Source organism: Hyaloscypha bicolor, assembly GCF_002865645.1.
Source record: "Hyaloscypha bicolor E unplaced genomic scaffold K444scaffold_86, whole genome shotgun sequence".
Lineage (NCBI taxonomy): Eukaryota > Fungi > Ascomycota > Leotiomycetes > Helotiales > Hyaloscyphaceae > Hyaloscypha > Hyaloscypha bicolor.
This window is the reverse complement of record NW_020194588.1, coordinates 358301-378995: the sequence shown is the minus strand read 5'-3', so window position 1 is coordinate 378995 and position 20695 is coordinate 358301. Positions and strand designations below refer to the sequence as shown.

Here is a 20695-nt window from a genome sequence, read left to right as displayed (position 1 = left end):
TACATGCCATCATAAATTATTCGAGTTCTAGGATGCTTCATCAAACGAAACGTATATCCTCCGACGGCTTCTCACGCCACCCTGCAGTCTGCAAAACCACAGAGATAATAAGGTTAGCAGGGCGGGGGGTTGCAATATTCCACCTGATTGTGACTCCAGTCATCTCTGCTCCATTTTCTACGTACACCGGACTTTCAGCAATGGCAAGCCAAGATTTTGTGATAATTGAGCATCCAGGTAGGCGAAGATCTTTGTTTGCGTATCAAAAGCTAACAGATCCAGACGCGAACTCGCAGAACAGTCAAGAATCAGTGCAAAACATTACCGAGTGGCTGGCACCTACCGAGTACTCCTCTGAGGCCAGTGAATTTCGAAAGCATGTAGGAGTCCACGTCCCTGGTACTGGAAATTGGATCTTCAGTACCCACCAATTTGAGAAGTGGTCCCAGTCCGAGGATGTCGGCACTCTTTGGATCAAGGGCATTCCAGGAAGTGGCAAATCTGTCGTGGCAGCGAATCTAATCAAGACATTTTTAGAGAAGGAGAACCATCTGGTCTTGTATTTCTTCTTTCGGCATATCGTAGATTCCAACAGCAAACCGATCTTTCTGGTTCGCGACTTTCTGGCACAGTTGCTCCCGCACTCAATACAGCTCGCATCTCAACTGAAACGACTGATGGCCAATTTCCCAGATATAGAGACCGCACCGATCAAAGACCTGTGGGATGCATTGCTTACCTCTCTCGCTACCCCTGCACAAGTCTTCATCATCGTGGACGCTCTAGACGAAGTTCAAGTGGGCCAAGAAGCATTCATCACTGACTCTCTTCTCAAAATGAACTTCATGCGACCACAAGCAATCAAACTCATGGTCACAAGCCGCCCTCTTCCAGGCTTTGAAATGCCTTCCGAAACTGCACATACCACGATTCTACGACTATCTGGCAAACTCGTTGACCTTGACATCCTCGCCTACATTTCACATCGACTTGACAGTCAGCAACAGAGGCACTTAAACCAAGAAGAAATCTCTTCCATCAAAGGACGATCTTGTGGCAAGGAACATGACTTGTTTCTCCAGACCCGCCTAATGCTCGATGAAGTCCTTCGCAGCAACGAGCCGATCCAGAGCCTGCTAGAGCGATCGATGCGATCGGTGTTTGAAACATACCAGAGCCTCCTCCGAGAGCATGCCATCCGCGCTGCGGTATCGGAAGAAATCCAGCTACAAGTTCTCGGTTGGGTCGTTCATGCCTCACGCCCACTTCGTCTCCTGGAGCTTGCAGCTGTTCTATCTTTGCAGGGTCCATTCGCCGATATACCGACTGCAAAACGTGTGCTCAGGATTTGCTGTGAACCTCTGCTTGAAGTTTTGGAGAACGAGACTATCCAAGTCATTCACCATTCTTTCACTGAATTCCTCTTAGATGACGCACGAATAACCAAGGAGAGTCAAGGAGGGTTTCCGGTGCTATATTCGACAAGGGTACATAAGAGACTTGCATCGGAATGCCTGGGCTATATGCTCAAAGCTTTCGCGGCTCACGATTTCGATTTGAAATGGGGTGGCGATCAAGAGAAGAAAGATTTCCTGCTAAAATTTCCTTTTATGCAATATTCTGTTCAGAATTGGTCTTCCCATGTACTGAAGAGCAATATCGACGATGATCAAGTCTTCGAAAAGCTCGACTATTTGCTTACCAGCGGTAGCCGAGACTTCAGCATTTGGCTCCACCTCAACCCAGACGTGTACAAGACGCTATTATTAGGCAGCGAACCAATCCATGTCAGCTCGTTCCTGGGATTGAAAGCCTACGCGGAGTACTTACTCCAGCGAGGCGCCAATCCCAATTCCAATGGACCTGGAGGCTGTACGCCTATCATGTTTACAGCCATGCGAGGATATACAGATGTGATTGATCTTCTAGTGGTATATGGGGGGATTTCGATGCTAGGGACTCTTTGGGACTTACAGCTATGCATATGGCGGCAGCATTCAATCACGGGGGGGCTATTCAAGCTCTGGCTCGATGTGGTTCCGAATTACTTCCATGCCAGACGGGCACCAAGGGTGGTATTGGGACCCCAGGATGGAGGTCGTACAACCCAATTCCCACTCCACGACAAAGGAAGATACCATCTTTTTGGAATTCCTGGAACGAGATTGGAATTGGAATCACACCAATCAGATTCGCGTGCGAATTTGGATGCTCAGAATCTGTAACGGCCTTGATACAGTGCAGGCTTGGCGATATTCCGGACCAATCGGTTTCTGCCGATTCGTTCCAGGGGTCTGGAACGGGCGGTAATAGAACGTTCCAATCGTTCCTAAGCGAGCTAATCCCTATAGATTCTCGTTATTTTGTAAAGACTTCTATTAATTATACTATTAAGAGGCTAAAAACCATTATATAATCTTAGAAAGGCCTTTATTAAGCTATAGTACTACTATAAGTAACTCTACTATTATAAGAAGTTTTTCTTACTATATTATATTATATAATTCGTTCTTGCTTTATATAGCTACCCCTACTATTTCTACTATATCTACTATATTCTCAATAATCTCCTATACTAATCTCTCTATTACTATTATTACTATTATTATTTTCTTTCTAGTAATAGCTTATAATATAATCTGGCTACTTATAATTACTATAGTAATTACTTTATATATATATAATCCGGATATATTTAGGGAAAATAATATTATTAAATCCCGTATAAATATATATAATATAAGAAATAGCTATTATATTAATTCCTTCTTATTAAATAAGAAAACTATTTATATAAAACTATTACTATATAAGGATTTAACTAATTATAATATAATTTGAATTAATAATTATATTCTAGCGAGGAAAAGTAAAAGCTTATTATTAATTATTATAATACTATATTCTAGTTAGCTTTATTATATAGTAAAGAATAAGGTATTATATAAAGAAAATAAATTATTAGCCTATAATACTTATTATTTATTAGCCTTAAGAAAAAGACTAGTTTATACTAAGATTAGAAGTATTACTAATACTAAAAGTAATAAAAGAAATAAGCCTTTAAAATATTAGTTATTATATAATAGATAGAATTAAGAATTAAAAGCTTATTACTAGTTTGGGTTTATAGAACTAGAACTAGAAATAAGAGGCTATATAAGGAAACTATTACTAGAAGCAGGAAGCCATATAAGAGAATTATTATTAGAGGCTAGATTATTTAATATATTACTATTATATAATTAATATAATTACGAGAAATAAAGAGAAATAAGAGGTTCTTATATAAGTAGTAATAATATTAATAAAGGAAAAAGAAGGAAGTTAAAGCGGGAAAAATAGCCTTTAAGAATTATAGCTTGGAAATTTAAATTTTTTAGATAATACTCAGAAAATTCTCTAATTATATAAGGGTTTTAAAAAGTATATATCTCTTTTAAACTAGCTAGTTTTAAAGAAGGTTTATAAGATTCTAGTTCTTTTCTAATACTTTAAATGCTCTTTAATCTCTATTATCTCTACTTTTATTTATTTTCTATTTTAGTTTACTATATAATATATTCCTAAAAAGATTCTCTCTAGCTAATTATTTATTAGAGGAATTAAGAGAATATTAATAGCTATAAGTAAGAGTCTTAACTAGTATTTCTTTTATATATTCTGACTCTACTAAGCTAAGGCCTTTTATTTACTAATATTATATAATTTCTAGAAGTTATAATTCTTATATTTATTCTTACTTATGAGTTATATAATTAAATAAAGAGATTAAATAATTTAATTAAAGAAATCAAATACTAATAGCTTTTAAGATAGTTCTTTATTATATAAGAAAGAAATAATATTACTTAATAATAAAGAAATAATTCAATTTCTATAGTATAAAAGAAAAAGAAATTAGTTCTAGTATAATATTTATTAAATATAGTAAAGATTTATAAAAAATATAAGTAGAAAACGGCTTTTAGAACCTATTATAATTATTTTAAATACCTTATAATACCTTTCAAACTAGCTAAAATACTAGCTATATTTTAAGTATATATTAATATTATATTTATAGGGCTCCTAAATTATTTTATAATTATTTATTTAAATAATATTCTTATTTATTCCCGAAATAAAAATAAATACTATAATTATATTAACTAGATATTTACTAGGTTATATAAAAATAATCTATTTTATAAACTTAGTAAATACGAGTTTAATATTAAGGAAATTGAATTCTTGAACTTTTTTATTAAAATAGAAAGTATTCGAGTAGATTCTAAACAAGTTTATAATATTATTAAATAGCTAGAACTAAAATCGTTTTATAATATTTAAATATTTCTTGGATTTGCTAATTTCTATTATAGATTTATTTACTATTATTTTCATATAATTATAAGCTTAATAGATTTCTTAAAAGAAATAATAAAGAACCGGAAATCCGGTTTTTTATATAAATAAATAAAATAACTAAAAGCTTTAAAATTTAAAAAAAGCATTTATTATAATATCTATTCTAGTTTATTTTAATTCTTTTAAGAAGATTTATATTAAAATTAATATATTAAAATTTGTAATTACTAGTACTATTTTATAATAAATTAATTCTAGTAATAGCCCAAAGAAATATTAGTATCTAGTAGTATTCTAGTTCCGGAAACTTTCCGAAGCCAAATATAACTATAGTATTTATAATAGAAAGCTACTTGTAATTATTAAAGCCTTTAAATATTAGTATTATTATTTTAAAGAATTCACGTTTATAATTAAAGTTGTTATAGACTATAATAACCTCTAATACTTTATAGAAATAAAGTATCTAGAAAGCTATTAAATATATTAAATAATATATTTTATAATATATAATTTTAGTATTATTTATTATAGAAGTGCCTTAAATCTAGTAAATAGATCTAGTAAAAGGCCTAATTATAAAAAAGATCCTATTAATATAACTTGGCTTTTAATCTTTTAGAATAAGTTAAAGAGAGCTTTTATAATTATAATTTAAAGGTTTTTATAGATATTTAAAAAGAAATATTTAGTATAAGATAAATAAATAAATAAATTATTTTATAGATTCTTTAATTATAGAATTAGTTAAGAAGTAAAATATAGGGAAATGCTTTAAAAGCTCTATTACTATAACTAAGATAATAGAGATATTTATAACTATATTACTTAATAGAACTAAAGACTTTTTAGTCTCTTGAGTTTTTAAATTAGATAGTTATAAATATCTAATTTCCTATATATAAATATATACGGCTACTAAAAGAGCTATAATACTAGCCTCTTTATTTAAATTCCTTTTAGATATTATTTAGATAATTTAGAGAAATAATTCTTGATATTAAAATATCTTGAAATAGAAACTTAGTAAAAGAAATACTATAAGAAAAGAAATCTAGAGAAATAATTAGAGCCTATTTAAATACTATTTAAGAATTATTATATCTAATAATTCCGCTTTATATTAAGAAGTTATAAAGCTTTATTATAATAATCTAATAGCCGGATATTATAAAATAAAGAAAACTCTCGAGCTCTTTAGAAGATTCTAATATTAGAAGAATATAAAAAGAAATATTTATAAATATTATTAAGAATATAATATTTATTAAAGAGTTAAGGCTAAGAGGCATTTACTATATAATCTATTTAGTAGTTTATAATAGCCTAAAAGATCCTAGAATAAAATTTCTTATAATTATTAACTAGTACTCTAAAATAGTAAGATATATTATATATTATAAAATAGTTAATTTTCTGGAATTTACTAAGATTATATAGAATTATATTTTCTTAATCTTTAGTTTCTCTAATAGAATTATTTCTAACTAAAAAATAGTATTTATTAGCTAATTCTAGTTAATTTTCTATTTTTATTTAATATATAAATAATATTTAAGTATAGCTTATTATTTTTAAATAAATAATTAAATAAAAAAGCAGAACTAGGCCTTAATATATTACCTGAAATATTATTATAATATCTAAAAAAAATAACTAGTTTAAGAAGTTAATTTTTATAGAATTTATATATAATAATTTAAAATATTAGATTTTATAAAATATATCTTTTTATATATATTATAGATATTATTTTTAATTTCTATAGAATTCTAAAAACAGAATTATAGAAAAAATACTAGTTATATATAAGAGGCTAGAAATCTTTAAAATAAAGTAAAGAAAGCTTAAGAATTTATAGTATTATATATAAAATAACCGGAAAATCTATTATATTAAAAAAGCTTAAATAATACTATTAATAAGAAATATTAAATTTAAGGCAAAAAAGCTTAAGCTAAAATTTATAAATTTATTTAAGATTCTTAAATATATTAGTAATTTAATATATAAATTAGAACTATTAAATATATATAATTATTTATATTTAATTTTCTATATATTCTTTAAAAAAATATATAATAAAAAAGAATTAGAAGCTATATTTATATTTTTCTAAAAAATTTCCGGAATTAGTAAATAATAATAAAAAATAAAAATAAGAAATAGAAATTATTATTAATTACTAATAAGTTAATAGAAATAAGAAGTAATAGTATTTAATTAAATAAAAAGCCTGGTCTAAAGATTATAATATTTAGTTATTTGCTTTCTCTAATCTTGAAAATTTCAAGAAACTTCTAAAATTATATAATTGAAACTATAACTTGAAATCTAAAATTATCTTTTAATAATCTTTTAAAATTAAAAAGAATTCTAAATTACTAAAAAAAGGTTATTTAAAAGAAAAAAGAAAATCTAGATAATTAAGAAAAGATTTGAAATAATAATAATAGAGATATTTTTTTTCTAGGGTTTTCTTTTATTTATAAAGATTTTCTAGGATTTTATTAAGGCTTATAAGAATTATATTTAAATTATTAAAAAAAGGTTTAGAATTAAGAAAGATTTATTATAGATAAACTAGCTATAGGTATTTCAAATAAATAAATTCTAATTCTTATAAATTTCTAAAATAAGAATGCTAAATACTAGCTCTATTTAGGATTTAGTAAAGAATTAAGTAATAATTTCCGAAATCCGTATATTTTTTAATAGAATATAGTTATATTATAATAATATTAGTATTAAAGATATTAAAAGAAATAAGTAAAAGACCTATAATAGCTATATATGCCTTATAGAAAACCCGAATTTTTAAAGTTAAATTTTAAATAGCTATAAATATTATATTATTAGTACTTAAAGTACTAGTAATAAATTATATAGAAATTTTAGTAATAATTTTAGTAATAAGCTTAATACCTTAAAAATAGATTTTATAATATTTCTTTAGGGAATTAATAAATATTTAAATATATTAGAAAAAACTTATCTTTAGAATACTAATTTAAATAATATTCTTATTAGCCTTATTAAAACAGGAAACAGAATTCCGAAGCTTAATAGACTTTTTCTAGTTTTCGAAAACCTAATTAATAGGCTTATTATTAATAATATAATAATATTTAGGATATTTTTTAAGAAATTACTTAAAGATTATAATATCTTTCTAGAACTAGTAAATCTCTAATAGGTAATAAGGAATCTGGAATTATATTAATATTAATAGATATTAAAGCTAAAGAACTTACTAAGATATAGGATTTAGAACCCTTAGTATAATAGTTATAAATCCTTTTACTAGATATTATAGTATATAAAATAAAGGAATTAATAAGTAAATACTTGAAATACTTCAAGTATCTGCTAATAATAGAAAGGGAGGCTATAAAATTACCTTTATACTTATAATTATATTAGTAGATAGTAAAACTAGAAGATATTATAAAATTAATTAAAAATAATTAAAGAGGACTTGGAAAAGGGTAAAAGAAGAAACTAGAAAATAATAATAAAAGAAGTTATTATATATATAGTTATAAGAAAGGAAGAAAGTATATAGTAATATAAAGAGGTTCTTTTATAAAAATAGAGAATTACCTGAATTAACTACTAGTTTTTATAGTAGTTCTAATTAGAAATTAATATAACCGATTAATATATACTTCCAGAAGCCTATAAATAATTTCTGGAATCTTAGAAATATTTATATAAATTTCTTATATAAATATTTTATTAAATTCTTTCTATAAAGCCATTTAGATTATTTTAATATAAGATATAATAAATAATATTAATTTTATAGGATAGTACCTTAATACTTTAAATTAAGTTAATTAGAATACTTAGTTCCCAAATGAAATTGTAATTACTAGTTATATCCTATATTTGAAATATAATTACTATTTCTTTTTACTTATTTAGCCTTAATCTAATTAAATAATTTTTATATCTATTATTTAAATTATATTAGTAAAACTACCTTTTAAGATATTAGAAGTTTACCTTAATTCAATAATTAATTAATTAAATATTTTATTAGAATAGATTAATAGATCTTAGAAATAAGACCCTAGAAAGAAAATATAGTTATAATATATATAGGATTATATGTAACCTAAAGGCATATAACGAATCTCGAATATTACAGGTATTAATTAGAGAGATTAATAGCCTTTTAATATTATAATTATATTACTATTTATATTATAGGCTTTAGGCTTATTAATTACTAAATATATATATATTATTAGAAGCTCTTATTTAGAGAAGGCTTCCCTGAACCTTATAAAAGAAACAGAAATTAGTTCTATACTAAATTTAATACTATAGTTTTATAATTTACTAATTTATTTTATTATCTTATTACTTACTAATAAATATCTTATAATAATAATATTCTTACCCAGTTTAAGAATATGAAATAGTAGCTAAATTAGAATATTTAAAGCTTTATATTTTATTTAAATAGCCTATTAAATAACTTGACATATATAGATTTATTATAAAAGCAAAATAACTTATTTAGTAGCTTGAGATAAAAGATTCGAAATAAGATTAACTATTTAAGAAATATTTTATAAGAAAGAAAAAAGCTTATTTCTATAGTTATAAAAGTTAAAAATAACTTGAATTTATTTATTTAATAGAAATATAATAATAAGCTAATAGAATAATAAAAGAAAGAAAATAGAAAAAAAGAAAAAGGAAATAATAAAGAGAAATAGAAAAGAAATATATTCCTGTTATAAGATTTATAAAACCGGAATAGTAAATATATAGTAATAGGGTTTAATATAATACTTATATTAGAATTTATAAAACTGAATATAATTTGCTTTATTTACTAGAAAAAGAATTACTATATTATTATTTACCTAAATCGGGAAAAATCGACTTGCTATAACTATAATAAGTCTAGCTATAAAGTATATAAGTATTTAGAACTAAAAAAGCCGGGAAACGAATATATTTTATAATAGTTATATTTATTTATATTATAGAAAGCAAAGTTTCTAAAACGAAAATAGTAATTAAGATTATTATTAAAATAAGAAATAGTAAATATAAGGTTAGAATATTAGTTATTTCGGATATAGAGGCTAATTATATAAAGAGAAAGCTAGCTTTAGATATAGATATTCTATTAATTTTAAAAGTAACTTTTTTGATTTTACTAGAAAAAAGAAGAATCTATTTATATAAAGATTATATTTTTAGAATTATTACTAAAAATATACTAAAAAACTAAAAAAAAAAACTAATATATATTTTATATTATATAATTTTAATCTAAACTATATTAATATAATACTTGAATTTCTATAGCTTTATTATATTAATTCCCTAATTTCCTTTAAAAAAGTAATATAAAGATATTAAATTCGACTATAAAAGATTAAAGTTCTAAATACTAGAAAGTTTATTAAAGTAATAAAATATAAAACATATGTTTTTCTATTAACTACTTATTCTATAATAAATGGCTAAAGAATTACTACTATTATTATAAATAAAATAGCTCTATTTCCTAAGAAATATTAAAATCTTTTTCGAGTATTCTTTATAAAAGCTATAAGTATATTACCCGACTACTATATAATAAAGCATTATATAGATCTAAAACCAGAATTCTAATTATTATATAGTTTTATATATATTTTATTAGAAAAAAAGCTTAAAATTCTTTAGAAATATTTTAATATTAGCTTAAAGAAAAAATAAATTTATTATTTTACTAGTCTAATTAATATTCTAATTTTATTTATTTTAAAGAAAAAAGGCAGCCTATATTTATATATTAATTACCGGAATCTAAATAGAATTATTATTAAGAACTAGATACTATTACTATTTATTAGTAAAATAATAAATAGGCTTTATAAAATAAAGATATATATAAAAGTAGACTTAAAAAATATTTACTATTAGTTATAAATTCGGAAAGGTAATAAATAAAAAATAGTATTTTAAATATATTATTAATATTTTAAGTATTATATTATATCTTTTGGATTTTCTAATACTCCGGTAATATTTTAGATATATATTAATTATATATTAATAAGTCTTATAAATATTATTTATATAATTTATTTAGGTAATATACTAATTTATTTTAAGAACCCAGAATAATATATAATAGTAATCTAATATATATTCGAGTAATTATAATAATACTAGCTCTTTAATAGCAAAATATAAGGTTAATATAAAGAAAATAAAGTTCTTGGGATTTATAATTAGCTTAGATAATATAAATATAGAAGCTAGCCGAATTATAGCTATTAGAAAATAATTAGTTCCGAAAAATAATATTCGGAAAATTCAAATATTTCTGGGTTTTATTAACTTTTACTAGAGGTTTATTTATAAATACTTTAGAATAATAAAGAAATTAACTAATTTATTAAAAACTAATAGAAAACCGCAATATTACCTTAATTAAATAAATAAGGCAAATAAGGCTTTTAGAAAGCTAAAAGTTATATTTATAATAGTATTAATTCTTTATTATTTTAATCTAGCTCTTTAATAAAAAGGTAAAAGTCTAATAATATTCTATTATTTTCTATTTAAGAAAAATAATTATAATTAAAAATAGATATAAGATATATAATTTTAAACTCTTAGTTATTATTCTAATATTCTATATTTAGTAATATTACTTAATATATATCCGATATATTATTATTATTAAAACAGATTATAATAACTTGAAATATTTTATAACTAAAAGAAAATTAAATAATTAATAAATAAGATAAGTAAAGAAGCTAGCTATCTTTAATTTTATCTTAAAATACTATACGAAATATAGTAATTATACTAATAGGCTATTAAAAAAAACTAGACTTTATAATAAATATATATTATAAATTCTAGCTATATAAATAGCTAAATTCGAAATAATATATAAGAAAAGTAAAGAAATATTACTTAAATTAGTATTATAATACTAAAAGCTTAATTTCTTAATATAATATTAGTAATATAAATAGTTTTTAAAGGAAATCTTTACTAGAATTATTAAGATATTAGGGTATTATTTATATATTAAATAAACTAACTCTCGAAAAAGAATTATTATAAGCAAATTATAATAATTCTATATATAGATATTTTAGTATGAATAAAATACTACAGATTCTCTAAAGAAAATACTTCTAATAAAATATAAGAAAAAATATAAAAACTATATTAGAACTTATTTTATATATTAATAAATTAAAGTAAAGAAATATCTATTATATAATATATTTAATTTATTTCCTATTTCCTCTAAGCTATAATAAGAAATTACTAGAGACTTTATTATAAAACTAATTCTTTTTAGATTTTATAATAAAATATATAATTTTATATTTATTATTATTAATAAATATACGAAAATAATATAATATATTTTAATTACTAAAGAAATCTCGGCTCCTGAGCTAGTAAAGCTATTTATATATTATATTATTAAAGACTTTAGTATATCTGCAAATATAATCTCTAATAAAGAATCTATTTTTATAAGTAAGTTCTAATTAAGTTTATACTTTTACTTAAAAGTTTAGTAATAGTTAAATATAATATTTTACCTGCAAACTAATAAATAAATAAAGAATCTAAACCAAATTCTGAAATAGTACTTAAGGTATTATATTAATTATTAGTAAAATAACTAAATAATAAAGCTTGCTTTTACGAAATTCATATATAATAATTTCATATATTTAATAATAGAAATATTTCTATTTTATATATTATATAAATTTTATTCTAATATTAAACTATATATTAAAAATAATATTCTAAAAAGAAAAAATACTAGTAATATAAGAAAGAATATAAAGAATATAAGTAAAATAAGAGATATTAGAAAAGTAATAATAAAAAACAATAAATATATAAAGAAAGTACTATAATAAAAAAACATATAATAAAGTTATACTTTATATAAAGAATATTTAATAGCTTTATTCTAGTATAAAGCTAGTAAATAAATATCTTAGCTTCTTTAAAGTTCTAGAAGTTATAGAAATATATAAATAGATATATTATTTAGAATTATTATTATTATATTAGATTTATAATATTTTCTATATTTTTCTTTTAGAACTATAATATTTACAAGCTAGTACTATAATAGAACCAGAACTAGTTAAGATTAAGGGCAAAGAGAAGTTTGAAATAAAATCTATTATAGATTATAGAAAGAGTAAAAAAAGAAAAAAGTATTTTATTTATTAGAAAGGCTATTTATTAGTAAATAATATATAGGAACTATTAAGTAATCTAGAGAATATAGCTTAATAATTACAAGAATATTTCAAAAAGAGTAATATTATAATATTATTAGCTAAATAAAAATATAAAAAATAAATACTTTTATTTAAAAACTATTAAAAAACCATATATTTATTCTTAGAAAAACTATATAAAAATTATTAAAAACTCCAATTTCTATATCTTATAAATATTCTATTCTTATTATTATTTTTATTAGGATTCTCTCGAGAAATAAATAGCAAATTGGCCTATAAAGCTATTAGCTATTAATAAAAAATAAAAAGGAAATAAGCTTATTTAATATTAAAAAGAATTAATTATATCTTTAAAAGTACTTTATATTTATATTAAGCTAATAAGAATTACTTAATTTATATTTTAAATTATTAGAGAAATCCGTTAGCCTCAAATAATAGCTTTAATATAAGAAATATATAAAAATTAGTATAAAAGAAAGGCAGAAAAAGCCTTCTTTTAGTTAAGTAAAAAATAAAAAAGATACTTATATATATTTATAGCTTAAAAAAGGTAGTTTAATTATATTATATATATTTGAGAAACCTTAAATAATATTAGAATAGAGAATAAGAAAGGAAATTATAACTTATAAGATTATATTTTTAATTCTTAAAATAATACTAGTTATATATTAAGTAATTATTACTTTTAATATAAGTAAAATCGGAAAGCTTAATAATATTCTTGAAATATTAAAAATAATAAAGGCGAATTAAGGCTATAAGAGTACTAGCTAAATAATTAGTAATGAGCTAATGAGTATAAAGAAAGAATTTATTTTAATAAATAAAGAAGTAAAAATGAATATTTAAAGAAGCTTAAAAGATCTTAAAGAAACTTAAAAAAGGCTTAAAGAAGGCTTAGAAAAAAAGCGAAGAAATAAAAAGAAGCTAGATATAATATTATAATTAAGAAAAAGAAGATTAGTTAATAGAAAAAAAGAGGCCTTTTTATAATACTTTTTCCCTAAATAATAATTATAAATTCGAAACCGGCTATATACTATGGTACGGCAAGCCGTACTCTCCAAAAATCATATTGTTTTGGCGGTTTTGAGGTTTTGATTACATGGCAAAGGCTGCGGCCTTTTATATATAACTTGCAGAAATCACATAAGAAAGCTGGTTTTTCTATAGTTCTAGAGAATAATCCCTCCTGAGTATTTAATTAATTTGAGCTTTGCATACTATATACTGTTTATACTTTACTATTTACGCTTTTGATCTTGTTATTTTGCTATCAAGTCACGTTTTGCACTCTGGTATACTTTATATGGGTTTTTGTCTTATTATAGTTTCCCTCCCATAATACTAGAAATACCCAGAAAATTCTAAAGAAAGAATTTATAAATAAACTAGAAAATTGAATTAGCTTTTCTAAGCTTTTAGGCCTATAGAGTAATAGTTTATTCGTAAATAGAGGCTAAAATAAAATTTACAAACTAATTAAAAGAACAAATAAACTTTATATCTAATAATATATATTATACCTATATTACTTTTATAAAAGGGAATTATTAAAAGCAATTTACAAATTAACTAGACAGAATTAATAAACTATATTCTTAGATTCATTATCTAGTATAATAATAGAATAAATATAGAAAGTTTTTAGGGAAAACCAGGAACCAGAAAGATTTCTGAGAGTATATATAAAGCTATTTATAGTTTCTTAGGCCTCTTAGAAACAAGTACTCAGAAAAAAATTAATATAATAAATATATATAATAGTATATAAATAGATATCAGATATTATAAATCTAGTTTCCTCTTTTAAATAAAGCTTATAATTAAAATCACATGAATTATATGGGATTACATTTCCTAATTAAATAAAAAACTTTATATACTTAACTAAATACTAGAAAATATATAGGGAAATGCTTCTAGCTTTAGAAAGGGGCATTAATTAGTCTTTTATTAGAATTAATTCTTGAAATTATTTATATTTGCAAGTATTATTTTATAGCTTATTTACCTTAACTATTTATATATTATTTTATTATTATATATCTTATAAAAATAATATTATAATATTAAAACATATATAATAACTTATATATATTAATTGTATATTTAATAAAGCTATATTTAATAAATCTTAAAATAATATAATAAAAAGCTAATTAAGCTAAAACCCAAAATAAAGCTAATAATTAAATTATAATAATATATATTAATAGAAATCAAAATAAATAAATTTTATATTTAGTAAATTAAAATAAGTAATAATAGAAATATTATAAAACTAATATTATATTTCTTTTACTTTTAATATTTTAGTAAGTAATCTTTATAATATTAAAGTCTATTTTTTATATAATCTTTAAAATAAATTATAAAGTAATAATAAAATAAAATTCTAGAGGTTTTATTTAATTTAATATTCTAAAAACCTTTTTAAATTACCTTATAATCTCGAGCCTAGATTCTAATATATATAAGTAAAAAGTATTTATTAAAATTCGAATAAAAAAAGCTCTTTTTATATTAAATAAGTTTTTTATTAATTTTAATAAAAAGAATTATTAAAGCTAATAGCCAAAATATATAAAATAATATATAAGAAATTATTTTTTATATATAAGCTTATTTAATAAAAACCGGCTTTTAGAATAAAGAATATAACTAGAAATAGAAAAGTATAACTTTAAGCCTAAATAAATATTAAATAAAATTAAGAAAAGAGAAATTAGTCTATTATTCTTTATCTAGTAATAGTAAGTTATAATTATATATTATTATTAAGCTTTTATAATATATATATTTATTAGAGTAAAAAGAAATTTATTCGAGAGTCTTTTTATTTAAAAAAATATAGCTTATTAAAAATTCTTTTTAATTGTTTTTCTTAGTTAATAAATTGGAATAATTAATTTATTAAATTTACTAAAGAGAAAGCAAAGATTAAAGAGCTAATAAATATAGAAAATAAGGCAAGAATTAGATTTAAAAGATATTAAGCAAGTAATTAATAAGAAATATATATATTACTTATTTATAATAATAATATATAAAAAGCTTGCTTTTTAGGGAATTATTTATATTATTGAAATTCTTTAATTCTTAATAATATATTATAATAATTAATATATTATATATTAGAAGAATTTAATATAATTTAATATTTAAATAAATATAATTAATAAACTAATTAATTAAATAAAAACTATATTTCTTAAAAATTCGAGCTAATTAATAGTTATTCTTTAAATTATAATTATAAATAAAAGATCTAATAAAGTATAAGATTATTTAACTTATAAATTTTATATTATATTATAATTAATAATAATTCTAAAAGTAATATTTATAAATAATATTAATATAAAAGAAAATTTAATTTACGAATCTCGGGGCTATAATCCTAATTATTTTGAAATATTTCTTTTAGTAAAACTTTAATATAATTAAAATTAAAAGAAAGGAAATATTATAAATAATTTATAAAACAAGAAGTAATAGAAATTCGAACTAGAGTATAATAACTTATTATAAATATATTATATACTTAAAATATTATAGAAATAACAAATATATATAAATAATAAATAATATAATTTTTGAGGCAATTTAATAAATTAAAAGAATTAGCTTTTAATTCTTTAAACTTACTTATAAACTAAATATCTTTTATAATTAATTATAATTCTAAATCTTAAAATATATTTTAATTCTTAGATTTTAATAATATTAAAGTTATTTAGAATTCTAATAAAATAATATAAAGGCTAATATAATAATAATATTTATTAATAAATCTTTTCTTTAATTATTTAGCTATATTTAAAAAAAAAATATTAAATATAATATTAAAAAGTAATAATTAATACTATTTCTATTATAATTACAAGTAATTAGTAAACTAATACTAGTATTTAGTATTTAATTATAATTATAATTTCTAGTTATATTTATAAATATAACATTTGATTTAATTAGAAATAATTAATATATTTAGGCTTGCTTTTAATTAGAGGCTTAAAGTTTTATATTAAAGAATTAGTTATATAATATTATTTAACTATTAATTATTTTTAGTATCTTATATTATTATTATTTATAATACTAATATTATTACTAGCTAATATCTAATTTAGAGCCTTAATAGCTATTATTTCCGACTTATTAATAACTTATAGAAATTACTTTATTACTATTTATACTATTAAAATTAAAGCCTAATTAATATATCTTTAATTTATTTTAAATTAAATAATTATTATAAAAATAGCTAATAATATATAATTTAAAATAATAAACCAGGCCTTTTTATAAAATAGCTAGATAATAATTAATCTTATATATATATTAGCGAAATTAATAATATATTATATTTATTTAAAAGTAATTAGCTTGTTTTAATTCTCTTATTTTTTTAAATTATTTTCTTTTTAATTATTAGCTTAATAATAAATAATAAATTCTCTTTACTTATTAAATTTTTTAATAGATTTATAACTAAACTAGCTTAAATAAAGTTCTGGAAATCTAGAAATAATTTCGGAAATAGTATATTTGAATTCTAATAGCTTGCTATAAGCTATATTATAAGATTAGTAAAATTAGACTAGGCTATTATATTTTCTTTTTTACTTTACCTAGAATTTATAAAAGTAATAAAGGATATATATATAATAGAAGATTAAAGATATATTTTCTCAAATATAATATTAGTTTATTTTTAATATTATAAGAATTAAAAAAATAAAGATTAGTTTATTTTAAAGAATTTATTATTAATTATAAAATATAAATAATAATAAAGTAATATTAGCTAATTTATATATAATAATTAGGCTATATAAAATAGTAATTAAAGCTACTAGAATTAGTAATAAAAACTTCTCGAACTTGCTTTATTTTATAATTCTTAATAATTAAACTTAATATTATAATAAAAGAAGCCCTTTTCTTTAGTTAATAAAAGTAAAATAATTCTTTTTAGCTATTTTTATATATTAGAAATTTCTATTAAGAAGTAGTTATAAGAATTCTAATTAATATATTTTATTTATAATATATTAATTAGTAATTATATAACTTAAGATTTACTTAAAAGTTATAGAAGAAATATTTATAAAAAATCTTATAGAAAGTTATAAGATAACTTGCTTTTTTAACTAAAGAAAAAGATATTTTTAATTATAATATTAAGTTTAACTATTATTAAAACTAAATTATTATAGTTTAATAAAATCAAATTATTTTAATTATAAACTTAATCTTTTTCGTTTCTTTTTATAATATTTTAAAAAGTTATCTATTACTTATAAAAATCTATAAGAATTAAAAGAATTAAATAAGAAATATAAATTTAATAATTTATAATTAATAATAATTATTTACTTTATTAAAATTCGCTTATATCTATATTTTACTCTTTTCTAAATATTAGTTTACTAGTAATATATAATACCGTTATATAAGTATAGAAGTACTATTTATATATAGTTAGTAAAGTTATTATTATTTAGAAATAAAAATTATAATATTATAGTATTAATATATAATTCCTAAATTTGCTAAGCCTAAAGGAGTCTAGTCTACTAGTCGAGTTACTAATGAAATACGAGGTTATATAACTATATCCCGTATCCTATATCCTATTACCTATATTCTATTACTTATATCCCGTATCTCGTATTCCGTAACTATATATATAATTCCCAAAGAAATAGCTATACTAATACTAGAAACTTTCTAAAAAATGCGAAAAATAGTATTTTCCTCTAATTATATATAAATTCCCTAATCCGGCCTAGTACCAGATTTCTCAAATACTTTATATATCTATATTACTTCTAAGGTTTTAGTTATATACTAAAGGCTATAGCCTTTTATATATAACTTCTACTCCTATAATATACTCCTATCTTATATATTTATTTTCTGTCCTATCTATATTTAACCTATTTCTTTATATTTAATTATATAGTATTTGTATTAATTAGGTATTTGAGAGTGTTTATTGGCTTTAATTTTATTATAAAATCGGCAGGATTTAATTCTCTCTTAATTTATTTGACTTCTATAATCTCTTATTATTTATATATCTAATAGAGGTATATTATATTAATTATTAGATACTTTTCTCGAATAGTTCCCAATTTAATAAAATATTCAAATAACGACTTCGAATCTATATAAACTACTAATAGTAGTTCTATTTCTAGTATTCTATTAATTATAGATTTAACTAAAGTACTTATATTAAAACTATAAGCTATACTATAGAATTCCGAAGCTAGAATACTTCTGGTAACTCTCTTATATTTGATAGAGAACTAGTAGATAATATTAGTATATCTAGTTCTATTTATTAGAACTAGAATATATCCGATTTGGGAAAAGAGATCTCTATTATTTATAAATAAAGTATTTATAAAAACAATTAAATATAAGAACTTCTTTACTAGCTTTATAAATCTCAGTCCTCTAGTAATATTTTTAATTTACTATTAAATATACTTATTAAATATCTTTATATTAGTTTCCAAGAATTTAATAGCTTAAATAGTAATTAATAGGTTATATAAAGCTTCTAGTTAATAGACTAATATAATATATACTTCTCTAATATATTAGATAATATATTAGTCCTTAATAGAAAGATCTTAATAAATAGTACTTCTATTATTTATAGTAATAGTATTCTTTATAGAAATGGTTTAAAGGTTTTTATACTAATATTCCTATATAAAGGTAATTCCAGTAGTATTTGTATAGATAATACCTCTATTAAACTTGAGATTATAATTAGAAATAAGGTATTTATACTTCTTTTTTAATATCTGAGATCTGGAAATAATCTTAAATATATCCTTTTTTAAAAGGCTAGTAATTTTAACTTAACGGAAGTCCTTATATAGGTTATTATCCTATAGGAATACTATAATATCCCGGTTTTTATAAGGGCGTTCTTTACTATACTTTAGTAAAATAGTAGGAATAATAAAAGGAATTATATCTATATTACTTTTGGCCTTATTATAGAGTTCGAGAACAGGTTCAGATTTAGAACTATTAGTAATAACCTTAATATCCTCTATATAAAAGGGCTTTATAGAAATTAAATAGAAAGTAATATTACTATATAGTAGAGCTAGTATATAGTTCTTCTTATTAATGGCTACTAGCTTATATAGCCTATTCTAATTACTAGATTAACCGGTATTCCCTTTATATTATATAAGAATATCCAAATTTAAAGAAAGTTTATAGATATTAATAGTACTAAAACCATTTCGGGTATTTAAGGTATTTATAATCTAGTATCTAGCTCGAAGCTTTTGAATTTCTGCTATTACCTTTTTAAGTACTATTAATTACTATAATATAGTTAGTAATAAAGTATTATATTCGGTTATTTAAAATAAAGTACTATAAACTAAAAGAATTAGAATAATACTATTAGGTCTAGCAGAATTATTAATGGCCTTAAAAGCTATTTAAAGTATAGTATTCTTATTAATTCTATTAGTTTCGGCTATAATAATAAGATAAATATATTAAATTAGACTATAATAGTATTTTATAATTCCGACGGAATTATAAGCTTCTATAGAAACGATTTTAATCTTAGTTCCTATAGTATTTATAAGCTAAGTAAACTCTTTACTAATAAACTACTTTCTGGTTTCTACTATAATCTAATTAAAAGGGCCTAAATAGATATTAATTCAATACTATTTTAGGATATCCCAAATATATAATATACTAATATTTTAAAGCTATTAGCCGGCTTAATATTGAGTACCTTTATTAATAATATAGAATATAGACTTACCGGAAATATAGAAAATATTAATAATAATAGAATAGTTAAAGCTAATATTATTTCTCAGGTTAAACTTAAATTATTCTAATAATTATTCGAATTTCTGGTATTATTTATAGTACTTTATAAGGTATTTAAGGGCTTCTATATTAATATTATAGCCTGCTTGTTCTAGTATATTTCGGAGCTTACTAATAGATAAATAACTAAAATAGTAATATAGATATTATAATTCGATTTCTATAAGAAAGCAGGAGTTATAAGTAAA

General features: G+C 20.9%; 1 protein-coding gene across 1 annotated transcript; it reads left to right on the top strand.

The window, feature by feature from the left end:
- Positions 1-275: 275 nt before the first annotated feature.
- Positions 276-1142, top strand: K444DRAFT_493954 (uncharacterized protein; the record flags this gene model as incomplete). The annotated part of the gene is made up of 1 exon (XM_024873255.1): positions 276-1142. A coding segment is annotated over one exon (867 nt), but the record flags the coding sequence as incomplete, so codon positions are not given.
- Positions 1143-20695: the final 19553 nt, after the last annotated feature.